A 23,320-nucleotide genomic window follows, 5' to 3' on the forward strand; every position below is an offset into this window, starting at 1 on the left:
TGCTTGTTATAATTTTGTCGAACGCTTGATGTTCAGCAAAAAATTTGACGGAATGAAGTGCTTTTTTTCAACTTGAATGGAATGTTAACTCAGCAGCAGTCTTGTTTGAGGATGGTTATGAATGATTGTGTCTTAACTGGTGTCCCACGTTCCTACTTATGTTTGTTATATCTTCACATTTTACTTAATCTTTGTACCAAGGGACCGCGGTCAGACTCAAAATGGCACTGCATGCTTGTTAGTTGGCATTGCTTGGAAAGAGTAGAGGAACACTTCAACGTCTGCAATTCTCTTGATTTGTAGCTATATTTTCCCAATTGCGTTGTTACAAGATGATTAAGCAATTTGTTTTTGAGTACCTTAAATTTACGTTCTGTAATCTTATTCCTTGGCAAGAATTTTCTGTGCTACACCTGGTTGAAATAAAAATTAATAATTAGCTGATATGACTCTTGGCTTTTAATTTTATTTCTTAAAGAAGAAAAATTATTAAGCGATACATTTGCCTGACCAGGACGATTTAGGCTGTGACGGCAGTAGTTTTGGTCAATGATGATGGGATTTTCAACATTTTTCATAACAGCCCATTTTGTGTACCCGTGAAAACTGTTCTGATCACAGTCACATTTTGCACACCTTCGTCATTCATATCCTTGCCTAGACTCCCAATACTGCAAGACACCTCCCAAGTCCCAAAGTTTATGAAGTTAGTATCTTGGTAGGAAAATGGAACTAATAATGTTAATGTATCTCTAGAAATTTGAAAAAGTATGAAATTTTTACCTGATGCCATGGGCAGGGCCGCAAGTGACGCGTTCAATCCACAAGTTCTTAGTGCCAGGACCAATGGGGATACAATCATCGCCGGTCTTGATGGTGCAGTTCATGATCTTCGCATTCGTCGACAACTGGACGTGGATACCGTCTGTGTTGGGGCTGTTTCCTGGAGCTATGACGGTAACTCCTTCAATGTGCACGTCCTTACAGCCGTTGATCACGATGTGAAACATCTGGCTGTTTAATGACAATAGTCCATTGATCCTGATGTTTTGGAGTTGGTAAAGCTCAATGTCTGCACTCATGCACATAATAGATAATCAATTTTCTAAAAGTTGAGGCACAACTGAACTGAAACAAGAACATTAAACGATCGAAGTTAAAAGAGAAGGCAATTGTGTAATACCGTGGCTCCATCGGGACAATTAGTGCCTGAAGCCTTGCATGCCCACAAGGAAGATCCCTTGGCATCGAGTGCCCCACCGATGATGGAAACGCCGCTGACTCCTTCAAAGCTAAGCCAATTGTCAGCTTGACCCAGTACACAGTAATCCGCCGGGGCCACAAGGGTTCCATCAATCCGGAAAGTTATATCTGAGCTCTTGCAATCACCATTGAATGCCACATAGCCGAGCAGATACCTTCCTTTTGGTACATTTATTGTGGCTGATTCTGTGGAGGCACAAGCTGCAGCCCATGCTTTGGCAAATGCTTGTGTGGAGTCTGCGACACCATTGCCTTTGGCTCCAAATCTCAACACATTATAACTTGTCGTTGTTGCATATGATGATGCCAAGTTAATTGATGAAATGAAAAGAAATATGAAAAGAGAACTGAAGAACTTCACCATTATTGCCCAATGAAATATGTATGTATGATGGAATTAATTAAGTGAAAGAGAGATAAATCAGAAGAATATTTATCAAAATTCAGATGATATATAGTAGCTCAGAATAAGTTCAAGAAATGTGAAAGGATAGATAAGTGGTAGTTGATGGAAGAAGTTGAAAAGATTGAGCTATTTATAGAGGAATGGATACAGATGTTTGGATTAGATCATAAGAAGGAACAGAGCAGTAGGTTTTAAGAAATATAAATTAATCTCAAAGAAAGCAGCGCCAAAACTAAACCCTTGCTAGCTAGCTCTCTTACATGCACCCATATTTCGTAACTCCTAATGCGCAGCCAAATTACGTCGTAACAATAATCTATAGGACGAGGGAAAAATAAATGCATCGTTAATTTATTAGAATTTAAAACATAAAGAAATCAATGCTTGGTTTTTACTTGACTATTCATGATTAGCTAGAGGAACTTGACGCGGGAATTAATCAATTCAGGGCCTTTCTCCAAGTCTGTGCATATTCAATTCTAAATTCTATTCTATCCATTGACAATTTCCTTCATCATCAATGTTTTTCTTTTTTTCCCTCTCACAACTCTCCTTCTTCAATCTTTAGGATAAAATAATTTAATTAACCAAGAACGTAAAGCCATATATAATCCTTGGTAATTAACTCGGTTGATGATGCCACCAAAATGATATAAAACGGTCGCCTGTGCACTACCCTGAAAATAAAGAATCAAGGAACGGCTAGTATAATTATATATAGTTGGTGCAAAATCACTTATATCATTTGTAATTGATGGTAAATTTTCCATTCTTAATTTTATGAGCCAAATCTTGGTATTTTAGCCAGAGACTTGAACTTAACATTATTTGCATCTTTTGCTTTTACATTCATCAAATGTACTAGTGTAGTCAATTTATATTTAATTACTAGCTTAATTATTGCAGAAAAAAAATTACCAGCTTGTCTGGGCCGTACTCCATACTGGATTTTGACCTTTTTTTTATTTTGAAAGATTGAACATTAATTAGTTAATTTTATAAAATTAGCTCTGGTTAGTCCTTCCCTCGCATCTCCAGACATCTTATAATAAGTTCTATAAATTGTAATATAGCGATATTGCGCGTCAACTGGCGGTAGCTTAATAGAGTCATTGCTTGAACAAACTTAAGTCAGCATCACTGCGTCAATCATGATCTCAGTTACCTAAATGAGTAAACATTATCTCCTTTAAATTAATAAACATTATCCCCTTTTATTCCTTCCATGGTTAAGGCACACAAGTAATTTAACTATGTGTTTTGACCTCAGAAGTTAAAAGTAACGCTGTGGCCTGTCAGTGGCTAATTCAAAGAACGAATGCTATGGGTGCTAATTTGTTCGATATAGAGGTAATATTTATTACTAGAGTGATATATGAGACTAAGGTTTGAATCCCTTTCACTCAAGTAAAAAAGAGAGTTAGTTTTAATTCAGGCAATATTGAAAAGAAGAAAATATGTAAATAAAGTGAAAGTTATTCTTTTAAAAACCTTTTGTTATAAATTAATACTTTATATATGTTTTCTATGGGTACTAATCTAATGACCATATCGTATTTTTCACTTTTATAGCAACATTCCTTCACTCTTTATTCAATGTATTAGTTCCAACTTATTTTAATTCTAAATTTTCAAACTATATTATAATGCCATGTACAGAGAATATTTTAATTAATTTTTTAATAGATAAACTACTTGACCCAAAAATTTAAGCTGTTACGTAAAAACTCAACAATATAAGCTAAGACATTAAAAATTTCTTGTTAGATAAATTTTTTAACCAAAAGGTTTAAATTAATTGGTAAAGGCCCAACAACATAAATTAATACATTGAAACGAAAGTAAATATCAATCAATTTCTAATATAATATTTATTTTAAAAAGAGAGGGAGAGGAAGAAACTTTTTTCTTAAGGAGAGAAATTTGTGCAAAATTATCTCACTACTTCATCATGCTGAGATGACGAGGCAGCTCATTAAGTCTTTCTCATATATACGTTTCTCTTTATTTAGTGTGGTTTGAAGTTATTAATTACAAACTATAAAGTTAAACTTGTCTTATACTATTAATAATTTGTTGAATCTTTAACCTGAAAACTTAGATATTTTAATAAATTAAATGCTTTCGTTACCTTACATAATTATGCAAGGTACATAACTCTTCTACAACAATTTGATAAAATCTAACGGTTGTGGAAATAACAAGATTTTGATATCTTATATTTCTACGGCCGTTGAATTTTCATCAAATAGTTACAAAAGAGTTATGTACCTTATATAACAAGATCCTAATTATTAATAAAAAAACCGCTTGACCCAAAAGTTAGTAGATAATGGGTAAAAGCTCAACAACATAAGTTACGACATTAAAAATTTCTTATTACATAAATTATTTAACCAAAAGGTTTAAGCTATTGGTAAGGACCCAACAACATCAACAAATACATTGAAACGAAAGTAAATATCAATTAATTTTTAATATAATGTTTAAAAAAAAAAAGAGAGAGAGAGAAAAGATAAAGCTTTTTTCTTAAGGAGAGAAACTTGTGTAATACTATCAAACTACCTCATCATACTGATGTGACGAGACAGTCCCTTAAAATTTTCCCACATATATGTTTCTCTTTATTCAGTGTGGTTAGGAGATATTAATTATAAACTATAAAGTTAAACTTGTCTCATACCATTAATTAATTGTTTAATCTTTAACCTGACAATTAATCAATTGTTATTAAACTTAGATATTTTAATAAAATAAAGTCTCTAACATGTTGACAGAGTCAAAAGTAATTTGTTCCAAACTTCAGGTTCTTTTGATATTACAATAATTAATCCATTTTAGTTTTGCCGATCGAATAATCTTTATGTATTGAATCCATCGTCCACGTTCTGAGCTTTTGCATCAATCCGCAAAGTAATATCTGAGCTTTTGCATTCACCTTTGAATGCCACTGAGCCTAGCATATACCTTCCTTTTTTTTTTTTTTTTGATAGAAAGATTTACTTTCATTAACAAAGCTTTGAAAACAAGCACATGATTTGAGGAGGGAAAGATCCCTTCCAAACACAAGATCTGTCACTACCTAAGGCTATCTTAGCAAGTGCATGAGCAATTGCATTACAGTCTCTAGAGATATGTTGAATTTTTGCCCTGCTGTTAAGTGAGCTCATCTTTTTTTGAATTTCAGCTATATTCCAGAATATTTCCGTTCTGCTGCTCTGCTTATGGAGGACTAAATCCAAGACTTCTTTGCAATCCGTCTCGACAATTAGAGGAAGCAAATCAGCTTCCATTGCAGTCTGGATCCCAATGTTTACTGCTGCTGCTTCAGCTTGAGCTACATTCCCATAGAAGGATGTTCGGTTGACAGCTGCAGCTATCACTTCTCCATTGCTATCTCTGACCACCACTCCCAGACCTGCTTCCCTTTTCTCTTCATTTATGGCCGCATCGACATTTGCTTTAAAAAAACCTTGCGGAGGAGGCAACCAGCTTAATCTCTTTTCTGGTGTGTTGCTTGCTGCTGCTAAAATCTTCCCCATTTTTACTCTTGCATAAGCCTCAACTGTGGCATCAGCTTTGGCTACTGTGATATGAGGATCTTGCTCTGTATTTTCAAAGATAGACCCGTTTCTTGAATACCATGCTGCCCAGCACAACGCAACTATCCTCCGCAACTCCTCTTTGCTTCTTCTTTTTTCTATTTCCTTCATCATAGATAACAAATCCTGGTTTATAAGCACCTTCATTTCTGCATAATAGGGAGTTAGCTTCCACATCTGCCTTGCTGGTTTACATTCCCATAGTGCATGGACGATACTCTCAGCCTTCATTTTACACCTCGAACATATTGGATCCTGCACCACTCTCCTTTTCCATAGATTTTCTGCTGTTGGGAGCAGATTTTTTACAGCCCTCCACATAAAAATTTTTATTTTCTCCGGCAGCTCCATTGCCCAAATCACATTCCATTGCCCACTGCTATTTTCAGAGCAAGATGATTCTTCAGAGTTCTTGATCTTCCTAGCTATCTGGTATCCGCTCTTAACCGAATACTGGCCTTTTTTATCATAATGCCATAAGATTTGGTCTGGTTGGGGGCTGATTGGGAGCTGGATTTTTAGAATTTTTTCAGCATCTTCTTTGCTGAAATGCTGATGAATGAGTGTTTCTTTCAACTGATGATTGGCATCTATCAAGCCTGCTACATTGGCATCCTCACTTAGAGTTGCCGGAGCTATAGGTTTAAAATTTTGTGGTCTTGGTATCCATTGGCTCTTGTATACCTGAACCGAGTCCCTTGATCCAATTCTCCATCTCATTCCTTTTTGGATTATTTGTCTCCCCCAAAGTATGCTCCTCCAAATGAAGGATGGTTTTGATCCCAACTTGGCTTGTAAGAATTCACAGCTCTTGAAGTATCTTGCCTGCAGAATTTTCGTCAGCAAAGATTCAGGGTTTTGGATTATTCTCCAGCTTTGCTTGGCTATCAGGGCTTGATTAAAGCATGCAAAGTCTCTAAATCCAAGCCCTCCCCTACCCTTTGCGTGACAAAGACTCTCCCACTTTGTCCAGTGGATACTTTTCCGATCCTTTTTTGCTCCCCACCAAAAACCAGCAACTGCTCGTTGTATATCATCACATAAAGTTGAAGGAAGTCTAAACACACTCATTGCATAGGCTGGAACAGCCTGGGCCACTGCTTTTATTAGAACCTCCCTTCCTCCGCTTGAGAAAAATTTGCTTTGCCATCCCGAGATTTTGCTTAAGATTCTCAACTTTATTTCCTTGAAAAGGCTGACTTTCTTTCTTCCGACCATGGATGGCAACCCCAAATACTTTTCATGTTTCGAAACCACCTTTAGCTGAAAGATGTCTTTTATTTCATTTCTTTGCCCAGCTGAAACGTTTCCACTAAACAACATGGATGACTTTTCACAGCTGAAAATTTGACCAGAAGCAGCAGCATAACAATCAAAAATCTGCTTCAGCTTTTTGCAATCTTCCACTGCAGCTCTACTAAATATTAGACTGTCGTCCGCAAACAACAAATGATTGATGAAGAGCTCTTTGTTGAACTTTAACCCCTGGAATTGCTTCTTTTTTTCCGCTTGAATCAGCATACTGGAAAATGCTTCTGCACACATAATAAACAAGTATGGGGATAAAGGGCAGCCTTGCCGTAACCCCCTCTCTGGCTTCACCAAACCTTTAGGTGCCCCATTGATCAGAACAGAGAAAGATAAGGTAGAGATACAATTCATAATCAAGTCAATCCAGGTTTTTTCGAACCCTAGTTTATACATGATTTGCTCTAAAAAATTCCACTCCACCCTATCATAGGCTTTGCTTATATCTAACTTCATTGCAACTAGCCCATTTTTCTTTCTCTTGTTCATTCTAATTTTGTGAAGGCATTCATATCCTATTATAATGTTGTCTGTGATGAGTCTATTTGGAATGAAAGCACTTTGATTTGGGGATATTACATCATGCAGAATTTGCTTTAACCTATTAGCTATGCACTTTGCTATGATTCTATAAATGACATTGCACAAGCTAATAGGTCTATAGTCAGCTACATCTCTCGGCTTTTTTATTTTTGGGATAAGAGCAATGTACGTATGGTTTAGTGGAGCGAGATTACCTCGAGCATTTAGAATTTGCAGACATATAGCTGTTACTCCTTCTCCGACGAATTTCCAGTGCTTTTGAAAAAAACCCGCAGGGAGGCCATCCGGTCCTGGAGCTTTCGTTGGGCACATTTGGAAAAGAGCTTCTTTAATTTCCTCCTTTGTGAATGGTCTGGTCAACTCCTCGTTCATCTCTGCTGTGACTCTCTTTGGTACACTTTCCACAGCTGCTTCCCTTTGCTGTCTTGAAGGACCTATTGTAGTGAATAAGTTTGCAAAATGATCACAAAATCTGCTCTCAATCTCCTCAGCTTCTTCAGTCCAGTTTCCGTCTTCATCCAAAACTCCTCGAATTTTATTCTTTTGTTTTCTCGCTGAAGCTTTGGCATGAAAATATTTTGTATTTTTATCTCCCGCCAAAAGCCAGTCGGCTCTAGACCTCTGCTTCCAATACACTTCATCATCAGCTAACAAATTGTCAATCTGATTTTCCAGCCCCCTGATTCTGTCTCCATTCACATAATGGTCATAGTTTCTTTTCAAGCTCTTCAGCTCCTTTATTAGTTGCTTAACCTTTTTTTCTCTCCCCCCAAATTCAGTTGAGCTCCACAATTTCATATCAGCCATGGATTTCTTTGTGGCTTTTTTAAAAACCTCTACGGCATCTGCACCCTCCCATATGCTTTGCTCACACCACTCTCTTTTCACAATCTCTTGGCATTTTTCGTACGGGCTCCACATGTCTTCATAGTGCATTCTTGGGAAAGTTTTTTTCTCGTATCTGTCTCTGCTCCCCCTTTCCACTACTTCCATAATAATAGGGTAATGGTCTGAGCTCCATGTTTCAATGTGTTTGACAGGCAATTCTTGAAACACTCCACCCTAATTTTTACAGCAAAAAGCTCTATCTAACCTTTCTTCAATAATATGTGGCCCGAATCTCCTATTACACCAAGTAAAGGGGTACCCTTTGTAGCCTAAGTCGGTCAGGCCACTATCGTTAATTGCTTCTCTAAAGGCTGTGATTAATCCTACGTTCCTAACATTTCCTCCAATTTTTTCCCTCAAGTGCAGAATTTCATTAAAATCTCCAAAGCAAATCCAAGGTATAGATGACAGACCTGATAGCCTTCTAATTAGCTCCCACGTGTGCTTTCTCTCTTCTGATTTTGGGTTGCCGTAAATCCCTGTACACCTCCAAGAACTCCCCTCGTTATTTTGCACTACGGCATCTATATGGTGCTTGCTGTACGATTTAATCTCCATTTCTATTCCCTCCTTCCACATCATTGCCAACCCCCCTCCCTTGCCATTACTACTTATTGCGAAGCAATTTTGGAAATTTAGCTCAGCTGCTCTTCTTTTCATGAGCTGCCCCATCAATTTTGTTTCACAAAAAAACATAATTTCTGGTTTATGCTCACGGAGGATCGTTTTGATTTCTCGGAATGTCCGGTCCTTCCTCATTCCCCGAACATTCCAACTGATGAGCTTCATGGTTGTCGGCGAGGCTGGCTCCCAGCCTCCGCCGTTGATTCCTCATTGATTGAGGGTGAAATTTCCGTGTCATTCATGTTGTGAGCTTCCCACCTTAGTTTGATTTTCGCTTGGGGAGAATTGTAGATGTGCTCTGTAGTTGTTTGCTTGTTTGGGCTGAGTGTTTTGCTTTTCTTTGGTTGCGGACTCAGCCAGCCCATTTCACAACTTTGTCTCTTTGCTAGAATTGATTTAGATGCTTCTCCTTTTTTCTTTTCCAACTGCCTTGCTTGATGCTTCCATTTTTTCCTCTTTTGTTTCACTTGGATTTTCCCCGGCCCATTATCAACTTCCTCCATTTCCATTGCATCTGAGCCCGATTCTTGGCCCACCCCACTGTCACAATTTTTGTTCACATTTCCCTCTCTTTTTTGATTTCCCTCGTTTTCTGCTTCTCCTATTTTTCCCGCTTCCAATTTTTGATCCCTGCACCCAGCTGTCTTTCCTGATCTTTGGCTGCTACTTTTTTCAGTCCTCGATTTATCCCCCTTCTTCATTAAATGCTCTGCACCTTCCCCATCTATGTTGTCACTTCCATTGTGTGCTTTCTGGTTCAGTTTGCCCTGGTTCGGTTCAGCTGGGCCTTGGTCCAAACTTCTTAGATCATTCATCAGCTTCTGGGGGTGCTGCTCCCTTGTCATGGACTTTTGACTGTGATCCTGGCTTTTCATCTCATCTCCCCTGCTCATTCTTGTGCTCTATTGTTCCCTTGTCCTGTTTTGTTTCATTTTTTCTCCCCACGTCAGTGCCTTCAGCCATGGTCCATAGTCAAGCTCTTTTGTTGGTTGCCCTTTGTATTTGGTGCATTCTTTATATGAATGTCCTAGACATCCACAACAATAGCAAAAGTCTGGAAGCTTTTCATACTCTATTGCAACTGGGATTTTTTTCTTTTCTTCTGTTTCAATGAACAAGATTTTCTTTAGGGGCTTGGTGATGTCAACCGAGATTCTCAACCGTATAGCCTGCCCTATGACATCCCCTGTTCTGTCCGTAGCCACTTCTTCAACTCTTCCGATGAGCTCTCCAATTCCCTTATAAATTTCTTCATCCATGCACATAATCGGGACATTTTTTATTTGTGCCCAAAACGATGTATGTGTGAAGAGTTGGGCTGTGATTTCTCCGATTCCTTCTGGTTCTTTGAGCACAATCAGTGCTTGATTAAAATGCCACGGTCCCCCTGCAATAATTCTCCTTTTGTCTACTTCATCCCCAAACTTAAAAATGAAAATGTTATCCCCCATATTTTCAATCTTTACTTCTTTTTTTGTTTGCCACACTTGAGTTAGAGTAATTCTCAACCCCTCTGTGTTTACTCCTCTTGTTTGCAGAACTTTTCCAATTAAGCAGCCCGCAGCTACTTGTATTCCCTTTTCTTTAATTTTTCCTTTGAAAGAGAAATTATTTTCTTCTGCTTCCTCTAAAGATATTGACTTGCATCTTCGAATTAATTCCTCAGTCTCCATTTTAATTGACGAGAATGCTCACCCACCTTTTTTGATGCAGTTATGAATCCGAACTACTGTCACTACAAGAAAAAGTATCTACTATGACAGTCCTCTGTGTGACAGTCTTTGGTCTGGAGGCCTACAACAATAGAATCGTGATAGATTTATTTTCTGTCATACACTTATGACATATTTGTGATAGAAATATCGTTTATCAAGAAATTATGATATATTGGTGATATAAATATCATATATCAAGAAATTATGATAGACTAGTGATAAATTATTTGACTATCAAGAATGAAAGACTGATTTTTTATGTTGACTTTAATTGCGCGGGTTTGACTTAATTTTTAAAAATATTATATTACTAAAATAGAAGTGAAACGATGTCGTCTCAGTTGTATGTTTCGCAAGTTTGAGGATAACAGACGTAAATAACAAAAAAACAATTAATAAAACGTTACGTTTTGTTAAGGGGGGAAACATTTTTGTGAGAAAAGAGGGAAATTTTTTTCTAAGTGTTCAGAAAATTTGCAAGCGTTATTGTGGAATCTCAAAATCGATTAGCACACTTGGAGCAAACCCTCAAAGGCCAGCCATAGCAAACTAACGACACCCAAACACCCATAGTTTCAAAATCATTCTGGTTGTTTCACTGAATCATCTCTCTTTGCTGGGACGAAGTCAGTGCTAATCGAAACCCAAATTGGAATGAGAACAACATCCAGGGTACTTTTATTGACTGAAAGAAACCCAATCGCTTACCGTGAAAGAAGACCCAAATCGTTGTTGCCGAAGTTGAAACCCTAGGCTTAACGGTGAATTGAAGCTTCACGCCCACTGGTGAGTCATTGCTGCATTTGCATGTATTTAATTTTGACTATTTATTGAACTTTTATGTAAAGTAGTAAATAATTTGTAAAAAATTGAAATGTATTTGCATGTATTGCATATATTGCATATATTTCGGTAATCAATTTACTAAATAATTTCCCAGGAAGATATAATGTTGTTAATTTTGAGTTCTGTTTTGAGTTGTAATCGTGCATTGCATAATGCTGTTAATTTTTTTTTATTCTAGGTAATTCTGAATTATATTCATGTGTTTGTGTGTGAATTTTTTTTCTAGCTATTTCTGATATTGAAGCTTTGTTAAGTTAAATGAGTGTTTGTGTATGAAGATGGTGATATTGGCCTGAAATGTCTATAACAAAGCCTGAGGAGGGACTTTTAGTAACTGATTCTGTTATGTAAAATTGAGGGATTCTCACATCTCATTGTCATCTACCTATGCATGTGGTGTTGTAGCTATTTTGCATCTGGTGGTATTATTGTTACTGTTGTTGTCTTGAGTCGTAACATTTGCGTGTCAAATATAAATAGTTGTGATTGCTGCATAAACGTGACAGTTCGATGTTCTTGATTTGTTGAAGGCATTGTATTAAGGTACTTGAAGCTTTTCTTTGTGTTTGCTTTCATTTTTGTTCTACTGATGTATATTATTTGAAGTTGTAGTTTATTATTTCTTCTTAGGTTTACTCATATGATTAATGTAATTTATTGGTACCTTTTTAGCCCTCTTGAATCCAAGTTTTGGAATTTTATCAACTGATCATTCAAAATATATTTCAGTAATCAATATTGTTGCTGGATTTGTACCTGGAATTGGATATAACAGTAGATTGTTGTGTTTAATTTGGTAAGTTCCATTTCTTATCCTCTATTATTTGACGTAGATTGAAGTTGTTATACACTTGCTTAAAATTTACATATCTTTAAATTTATAATTATGATACTATGTAATGTGTTTGTTGTGGGGTCTGTCTTATTTATTATATTTATAGTATAGTAGGAGAGTGAACTTTTGAAAAGTATGAAATTCAGTTTATCAGCTTTCTTGTTTGCTATATTTGTAATTTTAAAATTTGTTTAGTTCACATGGTGTTATAACATTAGACAAATATTCTAAGTATGTACATTCTTTCTTTGTTTTATGTATATGTCAGGAACATTAATTATTAAGCCTGAAATGGATAAATCTTGGATTCAATGTAATCGACTGTCGACAGAATATGAAGAGGGTGTCCAGAAATTTATAAATTTTGCTATAAAAAATGCTGCAGGGAGTAGCGTCATTAGGTGTCCATGCGTTGATTGTGGGAATTTATCATTTGAAACACCTACAACTGTAAAAGATCATTTATATATGCATGGTTTTGATGTGAAATACGACAATTGGTTTTGGCACGGGGAAGAGATTCGTAAGAGTTCTTCTCCTCAAAGAGAAAACCATTTTCAGCAACAAAATATAGAGTTTGACAATGGTAATGAGTTAGAAATGGTTAATGATGCTTATAAGGGTTGTTGTGGGGACCCTAAGGCATTCAAAGAGTTGCTAGAACAGGCTGAGAAACCCTTGTACCTAGGATGCACAAAATTTACTAAGTTATCCTTTTTAGTGAAATTGTTCAATGTGAAGGGTAGATTTGGGTGGTCTGACAGTAGCGTTTCTGCATTGTTGAGTGTTTTAGCAGATGCTTTCCCTAAAAATAATGAAATTCCAACCTCTATGTATGAGGCCAAAAAGACAATGTCAGCTTTGGGCTTAGAATATGTTAAAATTCATGCTTGCCCAAACGATTGCATACTCTACAGAAAAGAGTATGAAGGTCTTTTGGAATGTCCTACTTGTGGGTTATGTAGATGGAAGAAAAAGGATGGTACTGTAGACCAATATAGGAAAGGGGTTCCTGCAAAAACTTTATGGTATTTTCCTCATATACCTAGGTTTAAGCGCATGTTTCAGTCATCCGAAACTGCTAGGGACTTGACTTGGCATGCAAATGAGAGGATGGTTGATGGTAAACTCCGACATCCGGCTGACTCACCATCTTGGAAGTTAGTAGATGAGAAATGGCCGATCTTTGCATCCGATCCTAGAAACCTTCGCCTAGCTCTATCAGCTGATGGAATCAATCCACATAGCTCTCTTAGTAGTACATATAGCTGCTGGCCAATAATTCTTATTACTTATAATCTTCCACCATGGTTGTGCATGAAACGAAAATTCATGATGTTGTCCCTCTTGATTTCTGGTCCTCAACAACCGGGTTTAGATATTGATGTGTATTTGCAACCTCTTATTGAGGATTTGCAAACTTTATAGGATGTTGGGGTGGAGGCATATGATGCCTACAAAAATGAGTACTTTAATTTGCGGGCTGTATTACTATGGACAATAAATGACTTCCCGGCATACGGAAATTTAGCAGGATGTACTGTTAAAGGATATTATGCCTGCCCATATTGTGGTGTAGAAACACCAAAATGTAGACTTAAACACAGTGGAAAAAATGTATACATTGGGCATCGGCTTTGGCTTCCTTATGGTCATAAATTTCGGTTCCAAGCAAAAGCCTTTGACAATAGTGTGTGTGATGAAACCCCTCCAAAATTGTTAAACGGGGAGGAAATTTTCCAGTTGGTCGACTCTATTGATAATAGATGGGGGAAAAGCAACAGTAAAAAGCGTAAAAGTGCGAACAATAATGATCTCGCGTGGTGGAAGAAGAAATCTATATTTTATAATTTAGAGTATTGGAAGCACTTGCTTGTACGGCATCAATTAGATGTTATGCACATTGAAAAGAATGTGTGTGAGAACATCTACGGTACACTGCTACATATTCCTGGAAAGTCCAAAGATGGACTGAAGTCGAGGATGGATCTCTTGGAAATGAAAATTAGGCCCACCTTAGCACCACAAGTTAAAGGAAACAACAATCGTACATGGCTTCCTCCTGCTTGCCACACCTTAACTAAGGAGGAAAAAGCAAGATTCTGTGCAGCTTTGAAAAGTATCAAGGTTCCTACTGGATACTCTTCAAATATTAGGAATCTTGTTTCAAAAAAGGACTTTAAACTCCAGGGTCTTAAGTCTCATGACTGTCATGTTCTTATGCAACAACTTTTGCCAATTGCCGTAAGGTGTGTGCTGCCCAAACATGTCAAAGAAGCTATCATTAGGTTTTGTTTCTTCTTTAATTCGTTGTGTGGGACTGTGATTGACGTGACAATGCTAGATGAATTGGAGAAAAACATCGTAGAGACTTTGTGCTTGCTTGAAAAATGTTTTCCCCCTTCTTTTTTTGACATAATGGTTCATCTTACTATTCACTTAGTGAGTGAAGTTAGACAATGTGGTCCCGTATATTTTCGATGGATGTATCCTTTTGAGCGATACATGAAAACTCTAAAAGGCTATGTTCGAAACCGTAACTGTCCTGAGGGTTGCATAGCGGAGAGTTATATTGCCAAGGAAGCATTAGAATTTTGTGCAGAATACTTGGAAAACATGCCCACAATTGGGGTTCCACCTGGACATGTGCAGAATTTAGAAATTGACAAGCCCATGAGTGGTGGACAAATGGTGGAAGTTGATCGAACTTCATTAGATCAAGCACACTTGTATGTTTTGCATAACACTGAGGAAGTTCAGCCTTATATAAGGTGATGTTATCTAACTTGTGTTATTTTAGCTTTATATTTGTCAGGTTTTGGTAGTTTAGGAACCTGAAAATTTTGTCTTTTTAACTAATTTTTAGAGAGCATGAGGATTGGTTACAACTTTGCCATCCACGAAAAAATGAGAAGTGGTTGCAAGATGAACACAACCGAACATTTGCAGATTGGCTAACAGATAAGGTTTTGATAACATTAGTTTAATTAATTTCTTTTTTCCTTTCTGTTTCGATTTGTGCTTGTTTAACATTATATTCCTATTGATTAATAATAGGTAAATATGTTGATAGAGAACGGTGACGTTGTTACTCAAACAATCCGTTGGTTATCCCAAGGGCCTCGTCCTTATGTTTTCCAACATCCTGGATATGACATAAATGGTTTTCACTTTGTTACAAGAGATCGAGACTTAAATAGAGTTACTCAAAATAGTGAAGTGTCATTGGTTGCACAAACAATTTCAGTCGCAAGTTCAAAAGATAAAAATCCTGTCACTTCTAACATCACATACTATGGAGTGATTAGAGAGATTTGGGATCTAGATTATGTTATCTTTAGAATTCCAATAATGAAGTGTGACTGGGTACATACCAGAGGTGGTGTTATGAAGGATAGACTCGGATTTACTTTGGTAGACTTGCAACGAATGGGTCATAAATCTGATCCATTTATTTTAGTTTCTCAAGCCAACCAAGTTTTTTATGTACCTGATCAGCTTGATAAGAAGTGGTCAGTTGTATGCCAAATGCCTAGAAGAGGTAAACCCACACAAAGAAGCGAAGATGCAGTGGAATACCCTTCGTTGACTACTGAATTTCCAAGTGCTGATAACATAAACTCTATTGACGATGATTCTGAAATGTACGCACGAGACAACAAAGAGGGAATTTGGATTGGACCTTGAATATCGTTTCTGTGTTTGTTTGCATGAGCTGTTTGTTGAGTCCTTCTCAAAATGATATATGTTAAGGTTAATACAAGAAGTATTTATGGTATCTATTATTATTTTATTTTATATTTTTTGACAGTTTTTATATGGTAGTGTATTCTCATCATTTGATTTTGTTCTGCAGTTGTGATATTCATCATGGACAAGGGAAAAAATGTCCCTGAGAGTTCTTCACCTGAGCAATCTGATGCCCATTTCGATGAGTTTTTAGATGAACAAAATGATGGATTTGTTGGTGAGGAATCAGAGTACCATGAGGCACTTATCCGCGAAGGATATGATCCTGAAACGCCCCTGGCCGATCATGTCCCTGATCTTGATGAGTTTGGAGATGGGAACGAGGATGAACCTGAGAGCAGCAGTAAGCGAAGCAGAGGTGGCACTGTTGGGTCAGAACAAAACAAAAAGAGGAAAAGAAGTGGAAGGTTTGTGGTTAAATACAACAGCCTTGGTGTTCCAGTTGGTGAAGAAGCCATTGAGCTGGCTACGTATATTGGTGTTTTGGCTCGTACATCAATTCCAATCCTCTACAACGATTGGCGTAGAGTTCCAGATGATACGAAGGAGCGTCTATGGGAATCTGTTAAGGTATAAAATAATTTCCTTTAGACGATTACTCTAGTTTTATTGTGGCTGGAAAAATCTCACATTTTCATAATGAAACTTGAAGGTGTACTTCGTGGTTCATCCTCGAAGTAGGAAGCAAGTACTACAAGCCATCGGAGCTGCATTTCGGAACTTTAAGTACACTCTAATGAGGAACTATGTTTTACCATTTGTTAATGACCGTAAAAGGCTTTTCAAGCCACCAGCACGGTACAGCACGATTGCTAAGGAAAGTTGGATTAAGTTTGTAAAGGAAAGACTATCTGAAAAATTTCAAGTGAGTGTCTAATTCAAGTGTTAATAATATATCAATGCTTATGACATTTTTCCTTATGGGTTTATCCATTGTTTGTTTGGTTGTTTTAAGCAGAAAGTTAGTGGTGTGAATAAACTTAGGCGGGCACAAAACAAGTTTAATCATCGCCTAAGTAGAAAACGTTACGTTGGGTTAATGCAGGAAGTGGTATGTACTGTGAGTTAATTGCTAACATTTTACTGTTGTTTGGTTAATGCAAATAATGATTGTTACTAACATTTTAACTTTTTATTAACTTTTTTACAGTGCTCAGAAACAGGCCTTACTGAAGAAGAAATGGACAGGAGTGTTCTTTGGAAGAGAGCTCGGCAAATGAAAAACGGAGGATACCACCCCGATGTTGAACCAGTTATTAAAAAAATCGTAAGAAAGTTTTTGCTTACTACTGTAATTCTATTTGTGATTACTTATACTTTGATAACATTGGCTTACTTAATTCATTTGTGTGGTAGGATAAATTGGAGATGGAAGATAAGAAAGGAAAGATGCGGTCATCCGGAAAAAATGATATTCTCGCACAATCTTTAGGAAAAGCTCCAAAATGTGGTCATATGCAAGGAGTGGGCAAGTTTGTGACCCCGTCTCTGTATTTTCAAACTTACCAGAGGCCTGCTGATAGAGACAGGCAAAGAGAGGACCGTCTATGGAGGGAATCAATTAATCGGCAGTTGGAAGAAATGAGAAATGAACTAAGAAAAACACCTCGTCATTCAGATATAGCAAGTTCCAGCTACCCTCGCGTGCCTGGTGAAAACAATAATGTTGTTGGAGATGATGGCATAGAGTCTGTTCAAGCTGAAGCAGTTGCTGAAACAACAAAGGTCAGTTTGTTTACTATTTTTCTTATTATTTCTAGATTTAGTCTTTTGCTGGATAAGGGTTGTTGTAGTTACTGTTCTTACATGTTATTTGTGGATTTAGTTTGCTGTATGTTTACTATTTATACATATGTTCTTTCTGGGGTGTCATTTGATACTGTTAACTACTTTGTAAGAGAAATTTAGAGTATTTAGAAACTATTTATGCCAATCACACTGAACAATTATGTTTGTAACAGCCTGATCATTTGAAAAAAAAGAAGCAAGGGACACCTAAGAAAGAGACAGACATAGCAAACAAAAACAAGAATACACCTGCCAAAAAATTCTCTGTCATTGCAAGAAAGAGTCCAAGATTGAACCCAACTGAAATCCCAGTGGAGATGCCTGATGATTTGTTACAGGGAAAAAAAATAGCAATCCTAAACATCAAAGCACAAAAAAACATTTGAACTTTGAATCAGCAGAACATCATAATGATATAATAGAGATAGGACATACAGATGCTGTAAAACAGACCAAGGACGAGGGCAAAAAAGTTGCAGTGAAGCCTTTGCCAACAAGGAGGAACACAAGGCATGCAGGAGGAGTACAACGAAACAAGATTCCGTTGCTGCAGTTGTTTGGCACAATGTGTGAAGCTAAGATGTCAGACCAAGAATGGATTCCATATCTACTGGATGATGGTGTTTTCCATTTGGAAGGGATTAGAGCTCATATTGGAAGGCGTGACTGTAGTGCAGTTCTGTCAATGGATGCTATAGGAGTAAACGTAATCGAAGTCTATATTGCGTAAGTGATTCATAATCATTCTAGTTTTATGTGTACTTTATATGGGAGTCCCAATTAATGGACTTTAACATTGTTTGTCTATTGTTTATCAGGATGTTGTATGCTTCCATTCTCCCTGGGAAAAGAGGAGTGAAACCATTTGGATTCATTCGTCCAGGTCTGGTTTCACTAGGCGAAGAACGTAATCCTACTGCATCATTTGACCTTAGGGCACGTGGAGTTTGTGATCGATTGAAAAAAGCAAAGAAGGGACAATTCATCTTTATGCCTTATAATCCCTAGTATGCTCCTTTAATACTTTTCAACTCATATTAATTTCTTTTCTTGCCTTAATTTACTGAAATTGCTACCATACTGTTCTTTCTTTTATTATAGTTATCATTGGGTGCTGGTCATCTTTGATGTGTTGAAAAAAGAAGTTTATTATCTCGATTCTTATGGGGGAGATCCTGATGATGATTTAAAAGAGCTCATTAAAGTGTATGTTCAATTTTTTTTATTACCATTGTCAATATAAAATTACTTTTACATAATTTACAGATACTTTGTTACAATTTTTTTTTTGTATACAGCTCTATGACAATGTTTATAGCACAAGAGGGTAAGGAGAAATGGAATTATAATAAGATGGTCAGATCCGTAAAGGTTTGAACTATTACCTTAACTATAATTATATATTACCATGCTTAATTGTTATTAAAATGAACTGTACAATTGCTGATTGTGAACAGGTCCCACAGCAACCAACAAGTTCAGTCGTGTGTGGATTTTACGTCATGAGATTCATGAAAGACTTAATTAATGACTTCTCTTTACTAATGAACAATGTGAGTTCCTTGATCATAATTTGCTTCATAAAAAAGAACATGTCCTGTTTCAAAGTTTCACTAAATATTTATTTTTCATAAATAGTTCAACGGAAAGACAACATATTCTGATGCTGAATTAGATGAAGTCCGTATTGAGTGGGCAAACCATTTTTCTAGAGTACTTGCTGTTATGTGAGGTAACCCTTACCTATTATGTTGTTATTGTGAGTTCATTAATGAAATATATTTTACTTGGGCAGTTATCTAGCTTATTATACTTCTATGTTGGATTATGATGAAGATGGTGGGTACTGCTGGAGTTCGCTAGTTTTTTTTCTTTGTTTGGAAAATAGCTCCTGGATATTGATGCAATTTTACACATTTCGGTTGTTCTTAGGTTGGATTTTCACGTTTGGGAACTGCTGGCCTTGTCTGATCAGTATTTTTGGCTCCTCTTATGTTGCTGGAAGTGTTGCTGGAAATGTTGCTGGAAATGAACTATGTTGTTGCCTTTGTTCATGTTGGTAGAAATGACTCTGTTGTTTGGCTTCCTTATGCTACTGGAATTGAACTGATCATTGTTAATTTGTGCTGTACATGCTGCTGGAATTTAGTTCTTAGGTTGTTACAATACTCTTCTTCTATTTATGTTGGATTTGTCACTCTCAAATTTGATTAAATTATGTTTGCTCACAATTATGAAATCTTAGTCAATGTTATCCATTTCAGTTTCTTTGTCAGTTAATTTTTAATTGCAATATTAATTTTAATAATCTAATTAATTAGCTAATTTATGAAATATTAATTTCTACTAAATCATTTGCAGGATTGTTATTAAAATGATAATAATTTCATGGTGCAAAAAAAATACCCCTTTTTTATTAATTATAATTTCAATTTTTGATTTAATTGAAAAAATTCATTTAATTATAATTTGCATTTCGCGCCAAATTTGATTTTCCCGCCAAAAATTCAAAATATGGCGCACAAATTTAAAAAAAAAGGGCCAAATTCAAATTTATTATATTCCTCTCTAAATAAAGTTATGACAGTTATGTGACTAAAAATATTTATCACAGATTATGACTGGTATTATTCTGTCATCAATTCTTGACGGTGGCTACAATGACGGTATGAACAACCGTCATCCACCCCCTACTATGACAGATTTTGCCTGTCATGGTAGGCACTTTTTCTTGTAGTGTGTGCTGAGGACTTAAGCTTTAAATGGACTTTTGAAACTGTTAACAGAAACACTCAATAAGAGTGAGTTAATGAGCCATTCAGGCTCAGCTACACTCCTACTCTCTAAGCTTTCTTTTGGTACATATATTGTGGCTAATTCTGTGGAGTCACAAGCTGCAGCCCAAGCTTTGGCAAATGCTAGTGTGGAGTCTGTACACCATTGCCTTTGGCTCCAAAACTCAACGCATTAAAATTTTTTGTTGTTGCAGATGATGCTTGTTTTAAGTTAAAACAGAGAATGAGAAGAAATATGGAAAGAAGAGTGAAGAAACTCATCATTTTCCGTCAAATTAATTTGGATTAGATAATTGACAAGGTATAGTGTAGGTTTTAAGAAATTTAAATTTAACTCAAAGAAAGCAGCGCCGAAGCTAAATTAAAGCTTAGCCACCTCTCATTCGTGTACCCATGTTACGTAAATCCTAGTTCGCAGCCAAACAATAGTGTAGTAACAATATTAATTTGTACGTATGGCTTTCATATATGTTTGAGATCGGGTAATCATGAAAGCATCAGAAAATTTCTGCAACGCTCAGAATTTTTTGGTTATGGGATGAAAATATTAAATGTCCGCACAGTAATATATAAATATACCAGCAAAACCTCAAATCAATGCTAGATTCAAATTCTTAATTAGTAACACCTTGGGTTTCAAACTAGCTATAAGAAGAAAACAAAAGCTCGCTAGAGGGCACAGTAAATATGGCCCGTCCACCAATTAAATTGCTTACTTTGGACTGAACTGAGAAAAAATTCATCAATTTTCATGATTAACCAACACTAATATATTCACTTTTTTGACTGTTGACAAATCACCTCGTGATCTTGATCTTTACGTTTTATTCATTTATTTTCTAAATCAAGAAACTTATTATTATTAAAGTAAATGTTATATAAAGAACCTTAATATTATAAGATTGAGTTAATGTTATATAAAATCATTTGAATACTTACTTACAATAATATTAGGTTATTTGGCAATCTTAAGTAATTGAACCAGATCAACTTGAAGTGCCATTACAGAATGTTTTACTGTAATAAACTTTATACGAGTACATTTGCTCGCCAACCAGTGACTTGTCAGAAACATTGCTCGTACAAGCGTAAGTCAACGAGGTTGATCTATTTACAAAATTAAGCAAACATTTGATCTATTTACAAAATTAATCAAACATTCTTTCCATTGTTACTTAAGACACAAGTAAATTAACCAAATGTTTTTTTGGTGCAAATTAAGGGGTTAAAGTAATAAATACTCTTTTAATTTTATCATGCATCGTTGCTTCTGTTATTGATCTATTCCTGAAAAATCAAGTCCCCGAACAAAGGAAAAAAAATTCTCTCTCTCTCTCTCTCTCTCCCCCTTATAAAACCAACATATAATTGAAAAGAGTGACAATTTTAAATCAGCCCTAAATTCAAAATAAAGTTCTAATAACATTAGTCATTAGTTATGTATGACCTAATCAGTTGGAGCTAGTTAAGTTTTTTTTTTTTTTTTTTGATAGGGAGCTAATTAAGGGGTTAAAGTAAGGGATTCAGATTCTCAACTAGGCATTTTTTCTCTTAATCTTTCTAAACTTTTAAAGATCTATTGATATGTGTAATTAATAAAATTAAATGGCAGAAGTTAAATCGTAAATTGTAATCTTATTTTTCAAACTGATGGTAACTCAAAAAATTCTTAATTAGCAATGCCTTGGGTTTCAAATTAGCTACACTTCGTACTTCGCAAGAAGAAAACAAAAGCTTGCTAGAGGGCACAGTAAATATGGCCCGTCCACCAATTAAATTGCTTACTTTCGACTGAATTGAGAAAAAATTCATCAATTCTCAAGATTAACCAATTATATATTTATATACACATATACAATTAGCGATAGGCTGCTGACGTGGGAATTAATCGATTCAGGGCCTCTTTCAATTCAGTGTTATATATTCACTTTTCTGATATTTGACGAATCGCCTCGTCTTGATCTTTACGTTTTATTCATTTATTTTCTAAATCAAGAAACCTTATTATTATTAAAGTGAATGTTATATAAAGTACCCTGTTATTGTTGGATTAAGTTAATGTTATATAAAATCATTATGAATACTTACTTATAATAGCATTAGGTTATTCGGTAATCCGTAATCTTAAGTAATTGAAACCAGATCGAGTTGAATATGCCATTACCGAATGTTTTACCGTAATAGACCTTATACAAGTACATCTGCACGTCAACCAGTAGCTTACCAGAAACATTACCCGTGCAAAACTTGGGTCAGCGAGGCTGACCTATTTACAAAATTAATCAAACATTCTTTCCATGGTTACTTGAGACACAAGTAAATTAACCGAATGTTCTTTCGCAGCTAATTAAGTTTTTTTTTTTTTAGTAGGGATAAATACTCTTTTAATTTTATCATGCGTGGTTGCTTCTGCTACTAATCTATTCCGAAAAAATCAAGTCTCCAAACAAAGGGGGGAAAAAGCTGTATCTTTTTTTTTTTATATATATCATAAAATTAACATATAGTTGATAAGAGTCACAATTCTAAATCAACCCAAAATTCAAAATAAAGTTCTAATAACATCAGTCATTAGTCATGTATGGCGTTATCAGTTGCAGACGATGCAGTGGCCACGCTCAGGCCTAAAGATGGCCACTCGAGTGTTAAGGGTGTAACAATAAATTTAGTCTAGAGAAGCAATTTCAAAATTAAACATGTCATATTTTTAATAATTCAATAACAATAGTATATAACATACGTTCCCAAATGACAGTTTCAAAATTTTAGAAACTACAAAGAGCATAGTCTAAAGTGAAAAGGAGCAATTTGAAAACTATCAAAATGGCAAGCCGCGTTTCGCTGTCCTAAAAAAGGAATACTCAAAGCTCACAAGGCAATTCGTTAAAAAAATGAAAGATGTATGATATATATAACTTACAAATACATTGTGTACAATAAGTTTTTGTGCACTTATA

At 35.9% G+C, this 23,320-nt stretch overlaps 2 protein-coding genes across 2 annotated transcripts; one reads left to right on the forward strand and one right to left on the reverse strand.

Moving 5' to 3' along the window:
* Window positions 1-301: 301 nt before the first annotated feature.
* Window positions 302-1,673, reverse strand: LOC102622415 (polygalacturonase-like). The gene has a single exon (XM_052435023.1). The coding sequence runs from the start codon at window positions 1,625-1,627 to the stop codon at window positions 1,157-1,159; it is 471 nt and encodes a 156-aa protein (XP_052290983.1). The 5' UTR covers window positions 1,628-1,673; the 3' UTR covers window positions 302-1,156.
* Window positions 1,674-12,321: 10,648 nt separating this feature from the next.
* On the forward strand, window positions 12,322-15,717 carry LOC127903727 (uncharacterized). The gene is made up of 4 exons (XM_052444386.1): window positions 12,322-13,416; window positions 13,459-14,801; window positions 14,897-14,996; window positions 15,088-15,717. Exons 1-4 carry the CDS (start codon window positions 12,322-12,324, stop codon window positions 15,715-15,717), a joined length of 3,168 nt encoding a protein of 1,055 aa, XP_052300346.1.
* The last annotated feature ends 7,603 nt before the right edge of the window (window positions 15,718-23,320 follow it).

This window comes from Citrus sinensis, chromosome 1 (assembly GCF_022201045.2).
Source record: "Citrus sinensis cultivar Valencia sweet orange chromosome 1, DVS_A1.0, whole genome shotgun sequence".
In the NCBI taxonomy this organism is placed as follows: domain Eukaryota; kingdom Viridiplantae; phylum Streptophyta; class Magnoliopsida; order Sapindales; family Rutaceae; genus Citrus; species Citrus sinensis.

Bases quoted from the DNA above. Each gene is read 5' to 3' on its own strand.
- LOC102622415 (XM_052435023.1), bottom strand. From the start codon at position 1,627: ATGGTGAAGTTCTTCAGTTCTCTTTTCATATTTCTTTTCATTTCATCA.
- LOC127903727 (XM_052444386.1), top strand. From the start codon at position 12,322: ATGGATAAATCTTGGATTCAATGTAATCGACTGTCGACAGAATATGAA. The intron at 14,802-14,896 runs GTGATGTTATCT...ACTAATTTTTAG, and splicing joins GAAGTTCAGCCTTATATAAG to AGAGCATGAGGATTGGTTAC. The intron at 14,997-15,087 runs GTTTTGATAACA...GATTAATAATAG, and splicing joins CAGATTGGCTAACAGATAAG to GTAAATATGTTGATAGAGAA.